Source organism: Columba livia, chromosome 17 (assembly GCF_036013475.1).
Source record: "Columba livia isolate bColLiv1 breed racing homer chromosome 17, bColLiv1.pat.W.v2, whole genome shotgun sequence".
NCBI classification, from domain to species: Eukaryota; Metazoa; Chordata; class Aves; order Columbiformes; family Columbidae; genus Columba; species Columba livia.
This window is the reverse complement of record NC_088618.1, coordinates 4,230,090-4,247,675: the sequence shown is the minus strand read 5'-3', so window position 1 is coordinate 4,247,675 and position 17,586 is coordinate 4,230,090. Positions and strand designations below refer to the sequence as shown.

The window sequence follows — 17,586 nt, the reverse complement described above, 5'->3', positions numbered from 1 at the left end:
TTTCAAAGGTCGCAGTTTCCTCATCCTATCATGCAGATAGTGGTATTTAATTCTTTTGTAAATGTCTGCTGTCAAAAAATGCTGCATAGAACCTTGGTACTATCGTCTTCCTATCTCCTGAAAGCACATTGCAAACACCTGTTACAGAAGTGGCGCTGCCTCCGGCTGGGTTGTGAGAAGGCAGGACTGGGAGGTGAGACAAGTTGGCAGGGAAGAGGTGATGAAGCACAAGTGAAGTGAACAGGTTCTCTCTCATCAGGAAAAGTCTCGGTTCATCACTCACCAGACAACCTTTTGCTAGAGACTCGTTTCTGACATGTTATGCTTTTAAACTTGTATTTTCTGGTTCAGTGCTCTTGCTCCAGCTCTGAGCCAACACCAGAGGCAATCTCGGTTCATGTGCGGTGAGTCGCTGTTACACGTGTGCGGTGGGGACAGACAGAGGTTGTACGCTCAACCTTCACTTTGCACTATGTCAACCAAGAGCTCCCTTCTGCTTTCTTGTTGCAGTCACACACATTTCACATTTAGTTCCTCCATTGTCAAAAAGGAAGAAAGAGATGTTCTTAACAAATCACTTTGCTGTCTGAAGTTTAAGATGGGCTTTTAATCCTGCCGTGTTTAACCTGTCTAAATGCTGCAGTTAAAGAATTTTCTCCTATACCCAGTATTTCTCATCTTCTCTTGGGCTCGCTTTGCTGCATCCTCTTTCATCATAGCACTTGGAAGATTTGGCCATTGATGAATTAGTGCCTTCCTACCTTTCCTACCCCGTACCAGGATTTGGAGCTCCAGTTGAGGTCATCTTAGCACTTCACCAAAAGGTCAATCCTGGCTTATGTTTTTAGGTGCTAGCATTTTGTTTTCTTCTCTATTCATAAAAAAGAATGTTAAAGCATTCCGCTGGGTTTGAGAGGTTGTGCAGCTCGATAGAAGAAACAGCAGGGAATAAGCAATTCATTTATCAGACACACAAAAAAGTAGGAATAGATTGTCTGGTTCGGGGATTATGAAATCTTTTTAAGTACTTCAAACAAAGTACAATGAGCATGGGGCAATCTTGGCAGGCTCCAAGCTGCAGCTGTCAGATCCTGAAAATTAGGGAATCAAATGTTGACACTTAGAAGGCTAGATGGTTCAATTACAAGTGATCCTAGGTAAAGCTGGGATATTTTTAGCTCTTTACACAACGCATTGTACTTTGCAGAGTTCAGCATAGGGCCCCAAGAACCCAGACTTTCCCAAGGTATCAGAATAGAACAGTATCATCGCTGTGCTTAGCTGCAGTGTTGAAATGAATATGGTTTTGAGAGAGCGGCACAGAAAGCCCTACTGGCTTCTCAACAGATATACAAGGTTTGCATATTCGTTTACATAAGGAGTTTAATTATTTTCATACAAGTGCTCATCCTTGCCTACCTGCCCCCTGCTAAAGCAATATTAAAAGAAGTTTTGATTTGCAAACAGAGGAAATAGTCAGTCTTGGCCCACTGATCTTGTCACTTTTCCTCTAAAACTGTTGGGTCCATCTGAATCCTCCAGGAACAGTTTTCCACATCCAGACTAAGTAGAGGGATTTTTAAGAGAGTGTCTGTAAGGGAACTCACAACCTGAGCATTGAACGCTTTAAGCTGAGACGCAGGGTATATTATCCCATCTGTTTGCCGTCTCTCTCTTAACTTTTCACGGGGTACAGTTACATTCCTGTCTATCAAGGGCTCCTTACGCATGGAAATAGGAGAGTAGCTGGTAGTCAAGTTGGGAGAACAAAAGTGCCAAATCTGTTGGATTCTTGCAGAAGCCAGAAGCTTTTTGCTGTAAGAAGGTACCCACCATTTATGCCAAATGTATGCGGTGATTCAGACAGATCTGAACTGAACCGACTGCGCTTGCAGCACCCACTGGCATGAATAAACCATCCGTTTTATTGATCTGTGCATTTCCAGTGATAACAAAACGGGTTTTCATTATAAAGATTCTGACTGATCCAAATTATTAGTAATGGTTACTTTAATATGTCTTTCCTGACCAGAAGCAAGCACGGCTAGAAGAGACATTCTAATTAATGCTAATGAAGAATTTTCCTGATTGATGTGTCTAATGAGCAGCCTGTAGGATATTTTCACTTTAATAGATTGGGGTAATACTGCTCGTATATATTAGAAGTTTGTCCTTCTACGTATGAGTTATTAACTATATCCAGCAGTGGCTGTCCTCGCTTCAATTTAGAGTGGGTTAGCAAAAAATACTGGGAATATGTCATGATCACGAGCTTTTCCTAATGGAATTTTAAGACTTTGGACAGTCTGTGTCCTGTTAATCGGTCTAGATAGAGAATTAAAACATCTGTTCCTCAATTCTTAATAAAAATAGAGATAGTCAGCTAAGATTTTCTGCAATTATTGTGCTTAAGCAAAACTTTTTATTAACAGAACTGTTTATTCGGAACCTGTTTAGATTATGCATTTCCGAATAATTTTTTTTTTACAATTAATACTTTATTTTCCGTAGTACTTTAGCATGAAGAATATTTTTATCACTATAACACAAATTGATACAGTGATCCAGCAAATGCTATTTTAAAAGCTTTGACTCTGAAGTGAGGGATTAATGTGGGATTTGTTCTTTGAAAACAAGCTTAGCCATTTTCTCCTTTAATGATAATCTAGGAGTAAGAACCTTGTGAAGGCACAAATGTTAGTTTTAAGGAGGTGAAATGATGGCTTTATGGTGAAAGCATAAGACTAAGCCTTAGAGGAGCTGGGCTTTGATCCCAGTTCAGTGAAGCACTGAAGCGTGTGGTCAACACACGTTCTCCAGACGGGGGTGACCTGCCGGACTCTGGTCCTGGAGAAGCCATTTCAGTAGCTGTGCTTCAGTTTGAACATATTTCGAATTGTCATAATACTTAATTATTCCACAAAAGTGCGGTCAAACTCAATCTGGTGATAGCAATCTCTTTCACATTGTTATAAGTGGAGAAGCATAAAGTACTGGTGGTGTTGGATTATTATTACAGAACATAATACAGGAAATCTGCTCAGGGATGCTATTGGAGATACCTGCGTTATGTGAGAGATCCAAGTCCTGTTTTCATTCACTCTATTTCATAATCTAGATTCCACGCTTGTTATGTGACAGTCACCCATAAAAATAGCCAAGTGCAAAAGCACCATCTTTCTTTGCCTCCATTGGCACAGTTTTTCTATCTCAGGGGGCTCTGCCTTGGCCAGCAAACACGGGTCTCCGGGCTTGGTGACTTAAACCGCTCACTCAGTGCCAGCATTTGGTTCTTGTCCAGTCACTTAATCTTTGAAGCTTAAATAACTATTTGTGTGAAGCTGCTTGAGAAAGGAGCGCTGGGCAGCGGCCGCGGGCCGGGATGGTCCGTTCTGTCGCTGCCGGAGCGAAGGAGGTCGAGCCGCTGCGTGTCTGTCCGGGGGATCCGGTCTATGGGAAAATGCTGCTGCTCACAAACGGATTCCTTTTGCTTAGTTCACTTTAATGTGAAACAGTTCAACAATGTTATTCTTTGGTGAACTATGTAAATTATTTAGAAGACCTTTTGCCGCAGTAAAATACGATGTTTTATAGCATCTTGAGGGCTTGATTTCTCATCTACATACAGATGCGAGCATAAGATGTATAAAGCTTCACAAGTAATGCTCACACAAATGAAAGCTTATTTATTAATGTTATTATAATATTTGCAAACCTACCAAATGATTCTCAGCTTTTAGGCTGAAGAAACCTGATTTTGCCGTAAGATCCCTACACACTGCTGATTTAAGTGCAGCCATATCTAACAACTCTGGCTCTGAATTTGGCCCTGGATCTCCAGAAACCTTCAGTTAGTGGGATTGTAAGGGACTAATCTGTGCTACGTTTGCAGTAGATGAAGTCATTTGAAAATTCTGATTGATTTTCCACAGGTATTATCAGTTTGGTACCATTGTTTATATCTCGTTTTACCTGGTTTGCTGCAATAAAAGCTCTGTGAAAGGTTAAGTTTGTTTTTAAAAAGCCAGAGATTACAAAGATCAACAGCCATCCATCTGCTAAAAAGAATAGGTTCCACTTGTCAATGTGAGCAACTTGGAGTTCATTTGGGATGAAATTTTTATTCTATAGTCCTAACTTAGTCAACTATTAATAGAACATTGGTGGAATCGGTTCTTTAATCAACAAGATCCTTTGACTTCCATTGTAAAATACATTATGCTTTGGATATTGAATATGCAAATACTCCACCTCCCACTCGAGCTATTTTCAAGATCTTAAAAGTAGTTATAGAAGTGAAGAGAAGAATAATTTGCTTTTCATCTTGGGATAAACTGACAGAAAATCGTTCAGATTTGAGAGCAGTATGTGGTCACATACAAAGTAAGTTTCTTCGTTTACATCACTCTTTACTATATTCCACTGGTCAAATGAAATATCTCCAGAATCATTCCACCAAGACAGACAGCTCTGTTCCCTTTAAAGATGGTATTTATACTTTTATAATCTCTGAAAATCCCAGAAAACTTGGTATTGTTTAAGCCATGAAGTCTTTTGTATTAACTAAGAGGATATACTTGAATTTGCTATGAAAAAGAATTAATTCTGGTAAGACTATCTCAAGTGTGCCAATGATCCAACACAGCGTTGGACTGAGGGCAGTGGCTCCGCAGCGCTGTGGTCGGTGTCCTTGTCTGTCCTTGTCCTAGGTAGCGGCACAATGTAAAACCGTGTTCCAAAGCCACACAGAGGCCAATCTGCATAGAGCACATTGAGTAATTTGTGGGTTTGTTCTTTCACCAAAAACGTTTATAGCTTTTGGCTTTAAAAATAGTTCTGGAGCACAGCAAGAGAGAAGCAGCTTTGGCCTAGATATTGCTCAGGATGGCAGATGAACAGGGTTGATTTCATTTTGGGCATCTTGCCCAGGACGCTTTTTATAGAACATACAGTTACTCTGGGGGTTCTTAGGCTGTGGTCACATTGGGGTTTTGGATTTATTCTTTAGAAGGGAGAGGCATCATTTTCCAAAAAGAAAAATCCATGTGAATTTCAAAATCTAAAGTTCTTCTTGGTTTGAGTTTTAAACTTGTCTGGGTGTAGCGGGACTCGGGTTTCCCCCTCGGGCTGCCTGGTTCGTGTGCGCTGCACACGCTGGTCCCCTCCTCAGCAAGGAACGTTCCGAAGCCCGTTCTTACACCATTAACTCTAATAAATCGGGTTTGCTTTCCATCTCTGGATCTGGAGACATTTTTGAGCTGTGACTGGCATTTGCCTTTTAGATCCCATGTAAAATATAAGAGCAAAGCGTGTTTAACAGACGGAAAACAATAAGGTGAAGAAAAATATTACGTTTGTTTCAACACCTGATATTTCATGTGTGTTACAAATTGAGCACACACAGATTCAGATGTAAATTAGCTAAGGCTGTTGATCCATAAGGATATGCATTATTTTACTTAGTCTTTAATAAAAAATAGACATTTTCCATTACTTTAGATTTTGAGTGAAGTACATATTACATTTCTCTGCTTCTATGCAAGGACTCTCGTATTTTCCTGTTTTTAAATACTGAGCCAGTGATATCATTTAGGTCTGCAAGAGTCAAGGAAAGAGAGCAACATCTTTGAACTACTGAGAAACAGCGTTTTTTAAAAAGAGACTCTTTCTCATGCCCTCTTGCAATTTTTCTGTACTTTCTTATCATGTTTCTTGGGCTGCAGAGCTCTGGGGCTCCACACTGCTGACCTGCTGCTCTGGTACAAGTGCAAATGACTATTACATTAACTTTTTCGTTATCTGTGATTCTCACGGCATTTTGCAAAGAGTAATTACTTTTGCAACTGTCAAACGGTGGTGAGCAGAACCGGTGATCTCGCTGTTACAAATGGGCGAGCTGGGACAGAAAGCAATAGAGCTGCTTCTCTCCATTGCACTCGGTGAACAAATGCAGAGCTGAAAATAAATAGACCCTGGGAATCCTGAATTCCAGTCCTCTGTTCTAAACACTTCATCTTCGATATGCAGTCCAAATGCGATAATTACATTTTATATAGCAACAGTCTGTGATAAGGCCTTTTTTTTGCTTTAAGTTAAATGATATTTCTGTTCTCTGTCTTTCCAGTTGAAACACTATGTTAATAAGCTCCGGAGCAAGAACACATTTTATAAAAAGAAGCGCCTGGAAATAGCAGAAATTACGGCTGAGTACGGGATCCTCCAGAGGACAGAAGAGCTTCTCAAACAGCGCCACGAGGCCATTCAGCAGCAGTTGGTAAAACAAGCGCTCGCGGCTCCCACAGCCCATCGCCCTTCCCTGATACCAGCTCTGTGACGAGATGGGTGTTGTTTTGTTACAGTCTAACGTGTATCACCCTCAGCTCTCCCGCTGTCATTAGAGTATAACATTTATTTTTGCCCGTGACTATGCGGAGCTGCTGTACTTTATGTTCAGCATCTGTTTCTTACGGGCTGTCACGACTGTTGTGCGGTTTCTTTTTAGACTGAGGGGCTTGACCCTGCTTTTTAAAGTCAATGGTAAATCTTCACTAACTCCAGTTAGAGCGAAGCTGGATTCTTAAATTAGTTTTTGGTATTGGCATGCATAGTAAGGGCTTTGAAAATTATCAACGGCAACCAGGCTTCAAGTTACTGCTGCAAAATATATAGGAAAAGTGCTCCAAAAAAAAGAGCAGGCAGGAAGGAAACATTCTAACCCCAGAATATTTAGAAACACATGTGTTTCACAATAAGTGAAAAATGTAAAACTGGCCGAATGCTTTTTCTAAGCCAGAAGAGCAGAAGGATTTCTGTCATGCACAACTGTAAGCATTCAGGGAATATGCACACATCCCAAATGCAAAGAATCTCCCTTTTTAGTTCACAAAAAGCTACTGCTGTGGTATTTTGTCCCAATATATAAAGTATTCTTGTTATCAAAATATTTTGGTTTTATTTACCTTATACCTGTTTTGTTATATGTACGTATTTTGCATTTTTAAACATAAAAGTATTTGCCTTATGAAAAGAAAATGGAAAGCGTGAAAATACATGAGACAGACTTTGGAAGGACCCTCACGTGGATGCAGTGGCTGATGTCGTGCTGTTTCCATAGGACGTTCATTGTTGAATTCAAAATAAAACCAGAACTGCTCCCTGGGTGCAAAGAAGCACTAGGAGCGGAGCTTTTTCTTGTGATTGCTACTCCACCAGAAGGGAGGTGTGTGCATGTGTCTTTTCACTGGTGAAGTGTTTATTTGCAGCAGGATAACAAACGTACTCCAGTCATCTCCCGGGAAAATCACAACAGAGACAAAGCGCTGCAAGTTTTTCTGTGAAGCGGCTACACATTGTCAGCAGTATATTCCCATTCAAGCCTGAGCTTTTCTGAACTACCCCATAGTGAAACTGCACAGCTTTGACTTTATCACGTTCTTACCGCCAGCTGAGTAGTGCACACTGTTTCCTCGTGGAATCAAATACACTTTTTCTAGCCCTGGGCGTAACACACTGTCACACACGCTGCTCCCGGAGGCTGCAAAACGCTCCCGCCGTGGCAGCACGAGCTATTAGGAGAGAGACATTTTTTCTTAAACATATGGTTGTAGAAGGTTTTTGAGGATCATGGAGTTCATAGATATACAGCGCTTTTAGGAATGGATGTTTTGCTTTTTTAACAAGTTGCGGGTGCGTTAATCAACACTTGGCTTTCAAATTACAGAAAATATCCTCCTTACATAATGAGCAAGCGTTGCTAAAGATCATTACATCAACAGATAATTAAATGTAAAGTTTATGTAATGTAATGCTACAGTTTGGTAAGATGGTATGAGTATTCCTATAGTGAATACAAGACTTATTTAGTTTTGCTTGACAGTTTGGATTAAGCACCTGGATTTTCCATATTCTCAGAGCCTGACCTAAAGCCACTTTACTTTGTGGAAACTTCCCATCCAGTCCGTTGGGCTCTGGCTGACCAGATAGTGTATTCACAGAAAGTTGGTATTATCCCACCATCCCGGCACTAGATAAACAACTAGTTGTTATAGCAGCTAGAGTATTAATCAATTGTAAAATAAATTGATTACAGGACTTACCTTTTTGACTTTCTTACAATATTTTGGCTTATGAGGGAGTTTGCTGTTACTTGATTATTGGACTCACATGCAGCATTTATTTTTTGTGTCTACAGCAAGCTATTGAAGACAAGAAAGGTATTTCTGGATACAGTTACACCCAGGAGGAGCTGGAAAGGGTATCTGCAGTGAAGAGTGAAATGGATGAGATGAAAGGCCGGACACTCGATGAGATGTCTGAAATGGTGATTTTTGTCTTACACTATTTCCTCAAGTTGACTCTTTGGTTCCTCAGCATATAATGACTGCAAGATGCTGTGAGCATATATTTAACATGCCTTCTTCTCTTTCTTTTCACATTCCTAATGATATAGATGTACTATTAGTATCATAGCGTTAACATATATTGTTTTGTCCCTCTATAGGTAAAAAAACTGAATGCTCTGGTGGCAGAGAAGAAGGCAAGCCTAGCTCCTGTTATCAAAGAACTGAGACAGCTGCGTCAAATGTGCCAGGTTAGTGGAAACATTTCTCTCACTCTGTGTAAATAAAGTCAGAACCACAAATAAGTCTAATTTACAGATCTCTGTAGCGCTGTACAAGGGCATAATCAACTCTGAAGGAAAGCTGGAAATAGCAGAATGGGTCAGCATTGATTTGCGACATGTAAAAGAATGAATTCTCAAAAGCTGATAGAGCAGGCAGAAAATCAGGCTGAAAATCTTATCTTTTAAACAACTCCTACACCAGGGGAAAATGTAAAAATCATGGTTCAAAACCATAGCAAAGTTCGTTTCCAAAATGATTTCTAAGCTTTTCCTGCATTTCAGCACTAATGATCTCAACTATTGCTCTTCTTTTTAAAGGGATTGCAAATAATACCTCATCCGAGTAGTTGAACACATTGATCTAAGTCCTACATTGGTCTATAGAAAGGACAGATTTATCTGTTTGTTTTCAAAATTTTATAGAGAGCTGAAAAAAAATGTCATTCAGGTTCACAGCTGCTCTAGGTTGGCTCATTGCCACAGAAGTAAATAGAGCTACTTGTTTATCAACCCAATTTCCAGAAAAGTTACTTTTAATGGTTCTATTTAAAGTGTCAGCAAATGAAATCCAGCTAAAGCTTTTGTTGTGCACAACTAGAAACTGACTTTTCCTAGGTAGCAAGTATTCCCTGTTTCAGTAATTATTTTTCCTTTCTTCTGGCAAATGCTGCCCTATTAAACTAACACGTTAAAGCTCTGGACGTGGCTGTGAGGAGGAAGGTTGGGTGCTGGGTTGTGGGGGCTTCCCCATAACAAAACCCATGTGTCCAGAGGGTTGTGAGGGTTGTGTGAGTGTCTGCGGGTGTCCCAGAGCTGAGGCTGATGGGTGAGACCGACAAGGACACGGTCAGCCTGAATGTCACGTGTCAGTCCATTGAATAGTTCATTTACGTACCCTTTTGCCCTTTTTACGTAAGGAATTAACTCAAGAACGTGATGAAAAAAAAATCCAATACGACAGCTGTGCAGCGGGGTTGGAGAGCAACCGCTCCACACTGGAACAGGTAAGACGGCGGCTTGTTCGTGCACATTAATAAACACCGTGCAACACGTTATTCAGTGTGGTACAATATTTTCCCTGCCCTCTGGATACAGAAAAGTGCAAATCCACTGCAGGTGGAAATGTGTCGATGGTGATTCACAGCTCTGCAAGTCATACCTGAAGCTGCGGTGCACCTGTGCACATCTGTTCGGAGTAGTGCCAAATGAACTCGGTGGCACATCAGTCCTTCCACCAACACCCAGCTCTGAGTAGCAAGAATATCGTAAAACAAGATGCGTCTGCCAGAAATCCTGCTGACCTAGATAGTATCTGTTAGGAAAGAATTTGACCATAAAATAAGGCTTAATTTATCAAGACAAATCTTTACGTGTGCTAGCAGATGGATTAAATTAGCAACCAATCCAATGGATAATTAAGGCACTGAAATTGATGGCAAGGACACTTCATTAAATGTGACTGTCTTGTGTTCTGGCATATCACAGTTTTTTAAAAATACAACTATATAGGTATAGCTAAGACCTTGTGTTTATGTAGCTTATGCATTACTTGAACTATAGCACTTTTAGGAAGGGAGGTACTTAAACCAGCGCAATCCTTTCAGGTAAGGACAGACATACCAATGTTAATATGTTTATATGAATCTGCTTTATCCTACTAAATCAGCTCCTGTCATTTTTTTCTGGAATTGATTTTTCAAGGGCTTGCCCACACAAGGGATCTATTTCAAAATAAAAAGGCGTACATTTAAAGCGTGGGTGGATACACAGATAATTATTTTCCTGCACTAAAAGTACCTTTGTATCGCTTAATCCAGGCAAAAGAAAAGAATCCACAGATGAACCTATGAAGCAGACCTTCCATAAGAGCTATTTTACAGTAGCAATCAAGGCTTTTTTCTTGGCAGACAAATCTTAGTCATTTTCTAACACAAGATAACAATCACATCCACTGATTAAGCTGGACGTGACTTCAGCAAACCCTTGCAGTTGAACCGTAGAATTCAGTTTTCCAGCTGATGGTCTGAAAAATCACCCGGTGACCGAGCTTTGGAGCTGACAGCTGCTGTGCGACCAGAGACACCAATTCCATTTGGATTATTAGGGGTTTTGGTATGGAGCATTTAGAGATGGGACTACCCACCACATCCATACTCCTTAACATAATTTTTGCTTGCTAATTACCATGCTATTAGCAGGTCTGTAGCTTCTAACATACGCTTTGCAGATGCGTTCCAGGAAATGCTTGTTCACAACTGTATTTAGCACTTAAGATGTGCTTAGGAACAAGAGTCTTGGCAGCACTTGTGAAGTGTCTGTTACAAGTCAGTCATATTAATAAACACCAATTAACAATCATTTCGCATCCCAGTGACTGAAACTGCGAACCTAAAACCATCGGCTTTCACTTTAAAAGAGACTTCTGTAAAGCCTGAAGTTTATAAATATTTAAGAAATTATCAATTCAGTATTATGGCCGTTTCTGGTGGTTTATATCGCAACACAGGGCATCTCCTGGGGACTTTCAGTTACGATGTCCTTTGAAATGTTGTTCTTTACTACAGGAAGTGAAAGGACTTCTTGAGGAGTGTGTTCAGGAAGAAAGCAACTACCGTTACATTAACTGCATGAAAAGGGTAAGATCACAAGAGGGACCAGATTGTTCATTGTGAAAAGAAATAGCAATTTTATATTTTTTTAAAATGACATATTTCTTTATAGAATCTAGAAATACAGCTGGAGCGTGCTAAAGAAGAAATGAAGACATACGTCTCCCCAGACCCACAGAAGAGACGAAAGGCAATTCGGTGCGTATGTTAACATGTTTCCTTTGAAGGATATTCGTCAGATAAGGTTGAAGTTAGGAATTTTCTCACTGGCATTTGAACTGGAGGAGTTCACCTGATAAATTTAGAAACACTATAATGATCTAAAAATAAGCATCTTGAATTCCAGTATATACTGCTGCAAACCTACGAGTTCTCTCAGACATACCAACAGATTTTCCCTCCCTGCTGGAGATTATGGGCCCCAGAGAGCGGTTTTAACTTGCAGCCCTTGTTGGCACAGGCTCAGAGAAGCTGCACGTCGGCTCAGTCCTGCAGGAGCTGGGGCTGTACCGGACACTGCGCCTCTGCCAAGTGTCCCCTGAGTCAGAGCAACCAGGTGCTGCCCTCGGCTTCTGGCCGTTTCTCTCAAATCTACTGTTCTTCCAGGTCCAGGAGCTGCCACCATCACTGGCACAGGGCTGGAGGACTGCATCTGCTCATCCTAAATGGATTTGGGTTTACTCCTATCTGCAGTTCTTCCTGGAGGTGGAATGATACTGTTCTGCACCGTCACACTAACCTGCATCTTTACACTCACTTCAATTTACTCCAGTTGCTGCATCCTCTGAGATTTTTCAGGTCCCCCAGCCTTTGCCTGGTAGGGAGAGCAGCACAAAAGGTGGTGAATTGAGCTGATGGTGTTGTTTTCCATTTTCAATTACGCAGTCCTGCCAAAGATTGAAATGAGAACGAGATATTTCTGAGCCTGAGATATTTTGGATTAATTATCTGTGCTAAGGGGTCTAAATGTTACCATGTCATACAGAGTGGAGGCTAAGAAGCCTCTTATTCCATCTCACAAAATAATGGAAGGTTGTAGGAAATGAAAGATTTATCTAATGCGAGATGATGAAACAGCAAAATTAAGCAGAAGGATAAAAAGAGAAGTGGCTGTGAGAAAAATCTTAGTGATGATGTAAATATTCATCAGGATGAAAGGCAAGACAGCTCCGCCAAGCAGCTGAGAGGAAACGCGGGTCGGACAGCCGGCACTGCCCATTTATGGCCTCGCGGGGAAGGGGAGGGTCTGCGTTTATTCACAGATGCGAAGCAAAAAAATGCTGCAGCTGAAATGCTTGTGAAATGAAGATCCACAGTGTGAGCAGTCACACAGACAAACCATGCGAGCCACACGCTGGAATGAAGCGTGAGTCCAGCCATGTCATTCCAGGTATGGTGAGGAGAATGTGAGCGCAGCGTTACCGCGCTGCCCGCTGTCCCCGTTTCACTTGCTAACTGTGGGCACACAGGGAAATTCTCCTCCCACAGTGACCACACACATTTCTGACCTTCTGTAAGAGGTCGCAGACCCATCGCATTTAAATGAATTACAACAAAGAGATCTTTGCAAAATATAAAGTAAGATGATACATTTTTTTCTAGACATCCTTTTAGAATGTGAATGTATTTTTCAGCAGGCTCTGGAATGTAAACGGAGTAAAAATGAACCATAAATAGAACAGTACTTTCTTAACAACATATTGAACAAAAACAGTCTTAATTCTAACTCTCCTTATTGAACATAAACTGCCTGTTCTGTGAAGTCACTTCTTAGGAATGTGAAAAGTTAATTTTCTTCCCTATAAATAGAAAGTTGTGGGATTTTTAATGAAGTTATTAAGTTGCATTCTTTCCAGTCATCATTATAAATAGTAAAGAAAAACTTACTAGGAAGGACATCTAATCTCCTGATGATTACGTTCAAAACTACTTTAAAAAGTATTCTCTTGAGGCCAAATGTGTGTGAACATACGCTGTGTGCCAGTGGAAATCAGGAGCTTGAGCGTGGCTTACCATCTCTGTTTGGTGAGGGCTGTGATCAGCAGTGCAGCACTTGGAGCAGCCTCAGGTTTGTTGTGGCCACAACTGTCCGAGAGGGAGAGACCAGAAAATGATCCAGTTTCGTTCCTGGCCCGGCCGGTCTGCGGGGATGTGGCCGGCAGGACCGGGGGCCCAAGGGCTCCGGTTGGAAGCCTGTAGAACTTAGAAGAAGTGGAAGGAAGATAAGAAACATGATGTGTTGGTTCTACATGGCTGCTTGAGCAAACCCTCACACTCTAGTATCATGAAGGCTGATATTACTTTCTGGAAATTTGGGGTTCTCTGTGTAAAGGTCTTCTACTCTGAGCAATTTGGAAAGTCCTTTAGATAACCCGGGTTATTTTGTACTCCGCCAGCAAACTCTCAACCTCTAAACATACGTGTTACAGACAGAAGATAATAATTGAATTTTTTTCAAGTGAATCAGTAAAGATTTTAAAATAAGTCCATAGTAATGAATTTGAATTGTGCTGTTATGGTTTGCAGCTTATATTGTCAGGTTTCATTTATCAAGTTTGCATATGTCAGAAAGTGATCCAGCCACTTGTTACAGACAAAGGTGTACAGCCAAGATTTTTAATAATGAATGTCAACAGTTATGCTTCTAAGCCTATATTTAGGCACCTCAATGTGACGGCTGTTTTCTGGAAGCGAGGAACACACAGCGGTTCCATTGCAGTCACTGCATTTGTCAAACGCTTCGTTCCTGTATTGTCCCACTCATTGTAACGCTACATTCGCAGCAATGAAGGGCTGTGGATTTGTAAACTCTGGCGAATGAGGTCACTGTGGCCAACCTCAGAACGTCACCAGGATAAATGCATTATTAAAAAGGGATCTAGTATGTCTCATCTTAAAAGATCTTGATGTTGTCTTCAAGCTGGAAAGTGCTGTAATCGTGCCTGCTTCTAAAATGAAAGAGATCTTATCCACTGTCACTTCTCCCAGCTGAGAGAATTGGAGAGAACTGAGCTTTGCTGTCAAGGGATGTGTTGTGCAATGACAAAAACATTGCTTCGTGCTTCCACTTCTATCTCTTGTATGAACCTCCCAATACTTCCACAATTTTCTACGTTTGCATCATTATTCTGTTGTACTACATAGAACCAAACAAAATAGTAATAAAATTATTTTGTATTTCCTTCAGCGAACAGTATACACGGATGATCCTTGAACAAGAAAACCTTGGGAAGGTAAGAATGAAGTTTTTACCTTGTAAAAACATTGTACAGTTCGTATTTTTGTGGGGCTTATTACCAAAGGCTGTGATTAGTCTTTTATAAAAAGCATATTGCAGCCTACAAAGAAAATTCCATTACTGCTGGCATTGGTAACTAATACCCTGAGAAGAGATCATGCTTGCTCTTCAGGGCTTGATTTCCTGCAGAGTAACCATGAGCCTGTAAAAGATAGTCAACCAGCTTAACGTGACAGCACATTCCCCGAAAACCATTTGGAGAAGAGAGTGAAACACGGGCGTAACAAACTGTGCCAGCTCACATTTTATATTGTATATAAAGCAACCTGTTGAAGACAATAAATTTGGAGCCTGGCAGCCTTCGCACTGTTATTAAAGGCCAGGGGATCAGCAGCGCAGCGGTGTTAAACAAAAGCACTTGTCCATTTTTAATCTTGTATGAGGCTCAGATCAGCATGGACAAGGTTAGGTTTACCAATTCTCACTCAACATCTTTCTTGTATTAGTTTCCTTTTCATGAGTGAGTCTGTGAGTGATTTTTACAGGTTTGGGCTGCCACTGTTAATAATCAGTAGCAGGTTTCATGGTAAAACAGTAATTTCATGTTTATAATATCATGTGAATCAACTGCAGGTTGCAACTTGATAGTGCAAGAACTCTGCATGGAAACGAACTCAGATTTTTAGCATAACTTCTCAAATAGATAACGTTATTATTTAGACAGTTAAAAACATTGAAATAATTGTCAATCCATACAAAGATCTAAGTCCTGGGTGTTAATGCATTTATCACTTGACGGAGTATTATCAACTTTAACAAAATAATATTTCAGTAGCATATAAAAATCTTTGTCATTCCAAGCTGCTTATGTGAGCAATTTTTGTGGTGTAGAACTGTTCCAAAAATCTAATATTTTCATATTTTTTAACAGAAATTACGAGAGAAGCAGAAAGTTGTGCGGGAGAGTCACGGGCCAAATATGAAGCAAATGAAAATGTGGCAGGATTTTGAGCAGTTAATGGAATGTAAGAGAGAATGTTTCCTGAAACAACAAAATCAAACAGCCATTGGTCAAGTCATTCAGGAAGGAGGTAAAGACAGACTTGTATTATGAATTCTGCCTCTTGATACCAAGGTAAAGTAGGAAGACAATGTGTTGGCTTCTTAAAGGTAAACTCTTACTAAATATTATTGCTTTCATCATTTCTGCATAAATTTGTTGTACATTATTTGGTTTTGGTGGATAAACAAAGAGAGAAACGAACCGCTCTGCGAAGCTTTTCCTCCGTTGTTTAAGTGACAACGTAACATGGTTGGGAAGATCGGTTATGAGAGCTGCACTGGAGTGAACCTCACTGTAAATCTCTGGTTTATGAGGCTGGGAACAGCATGCAACTGCGGGGAGATCAAAGGGAAAGAAAACCTTCTCCAGGGTCACAGAAAACTTGCGTAATTACTCTGCTCCTTTTTCTGTATCACTAAGGTTACACTTTTGCAAGGCCTGGGACTTAATACGGTATAATTGTGGCCCTCCTGGCTTGGCCCTCTCCTGCCCTATTGTCTTTATTCAGCCAGCGTGACTGGCTGGAGCGGAGCTGTTTTTTGCCCGAGCAGCACAGACCCTGCCACACGCTCCCAGTCGTACTTTCCTTGCACGCTTGAATTCAACCGATTGTGCTTCCAGGAGACAGTTCATTGCTACAGCGTCAGGAGTAGGTTCTTAGAACAATTATTTGGATTCTGAGCTTTTTCCATTATCTTTTGTTGGCTTTAACACGTATATTTTTTTCTTGCACATACACCACCTTCAAATTTTTCTGATTTGCTCATGTGAAAGTGCGAATGGTGGTTGACTAACGCGATTACACTCCCCAGAGAGAGTCATCCCAGGGGCAGGGGGTTATTGATGGATGTAAATATGGCTCTTGTGTGCATTAGGGTGGAAAAACAGGTAGATGGGCAAAGGCTGCCCCTGGCTGCGACCCGTGAGCCACCGGCAACTGTCACTGCCCTTAAAATCGCATCAAGAGACCCGCGGCTGACCCAGGGTAAGAGGAATGTAGGTGAAGCTTGAAACTGTCCCTCACGCCTCGTCATTTCGGATGAGCGCCGCTGAGCCACTGCCACAGACCAGAAGCAGAAAGATACGTCTGGGGGACCAGAACTCTTACTGTTCTTATTATCTCTTAGATTACTGAATTTCTAGATAGGTTATTTTACTGGGTTTTTTGTTGTTTTTCCTGCCTGAAGTAGAATGTCTTCTTAGGACATACAAAATAATTTTGCTTTCTTTGATACCTCCTGCTGTTTTCTGTATCAACAGAGAGTATGGTAATTATATAGTTCCTAGTTTGCCTTTGCATTAAATATATTTGTTAACAGACCTAAAATAAAATCTGATGTCTACATTTTAACAGTATGGTATCCTTTTTTTTACATTTCCTAGGTGAAAGAAGGTAAATTGTTAGTGACAAGTAGCTTGCTGGGCCACAGGAAGAAGAGGTTTGAATGAAATTTATTTCAGATGCCCTCCGAAGGGTTGAAAACTGCAGAGCATGTGTAAGGAGTGGGTCTCAGATCCGTAGATTCCCAGGACATCCTCATGTAAGCCCTCCCACACTGCCGAATAGCTGGAGATAGTCTTTCTCAGCAGCTGCACGCTAATCTTCCCCGGGATGAGGGGAAGCAGCAGGTTTTCCCCTACGCAGGATCTCAGTGAGCATGGAAGGAAAGCCGTGGTGTAGGACACAGGTAGATTTGGCTGGGGGGGCAGAGAACGGGCCGTGTGGATCGGGAAGGGAGAAGCTCAGGAAAAGAACATATGCAGCCTATACAGTGTGAGACCTGTGCGTTTTCTCCCTGCTGGCCTTGTCCTGTGGGTACCACATGTCACCCGTGTTGCGCTGAAGAAAGTTACGGTATGTATGTACCTGGACTCCTAAAGGAGGGACTTGCTGAATGCTTGTCAGCAATAGTTAAATACAGACAACTAGATATGAGACATGCTGAAAACATGGGATAATCACCAAAAATGGGCATATTTAGGAAGCAGACTGTGGTTCAGAGTCACCAGACAAAGTGATTTTATATTCTCCAAGTCAAAACTTTTAACAAAA

General features: G+C 41.0%; 1 protein-coding gene across 2 annotated transcripts in view; it reads left to right on the top strand.

Moving 5' to 3' along the window:
• The window catches only part of IFT81 (intraflagellar transport 81), a 36,548-nt gene extending 19,664 nt beyond the window's left edge, over positions 1-16,884 (top strand). The window contains exons 11-18 of one of the 2 annotated variants that reach the window (XM_005498246.3): positions 6,125-6,274; positions 8,192-8,320; positions 8,501-8,590; positions 9,541-9,627; positions 11,188-11,259; positions 11,345-11,430; positions 14,420-14,465; positions 15,402-16,884. In XM_005498246.3, coding sequence (XP_005498303.2) covers positions 6,125-6,274; positions 8,192-8,320; positions 8,501-8,590; positions 9,541-9,627; positions 11,188-11,259; positions 11,345-11,430; positions 14,420-14,465; positions 15,402-15,584 — 843 coding nt within the window. In that variant the 3' untranslated portion in view covers positions 15,585-16,884. Of the gene's footprint in view, positions 1-6,124; positions 6,275-8,191; positions 8,321-8,500; positions 8,591-9,540; positions 9,628-11,187; positions 11,260-11,344; positions 11,431-11,838; positions 12,230-14,419; positions 14,466-15,401 lie in introns of those variants that run through there. The other variant, XM_065032852.1, reaches the window with a different exon arrangement.
• The last annotated feature ends 702 nt before the right edge of the window (positions 16,885-17,586 follow it).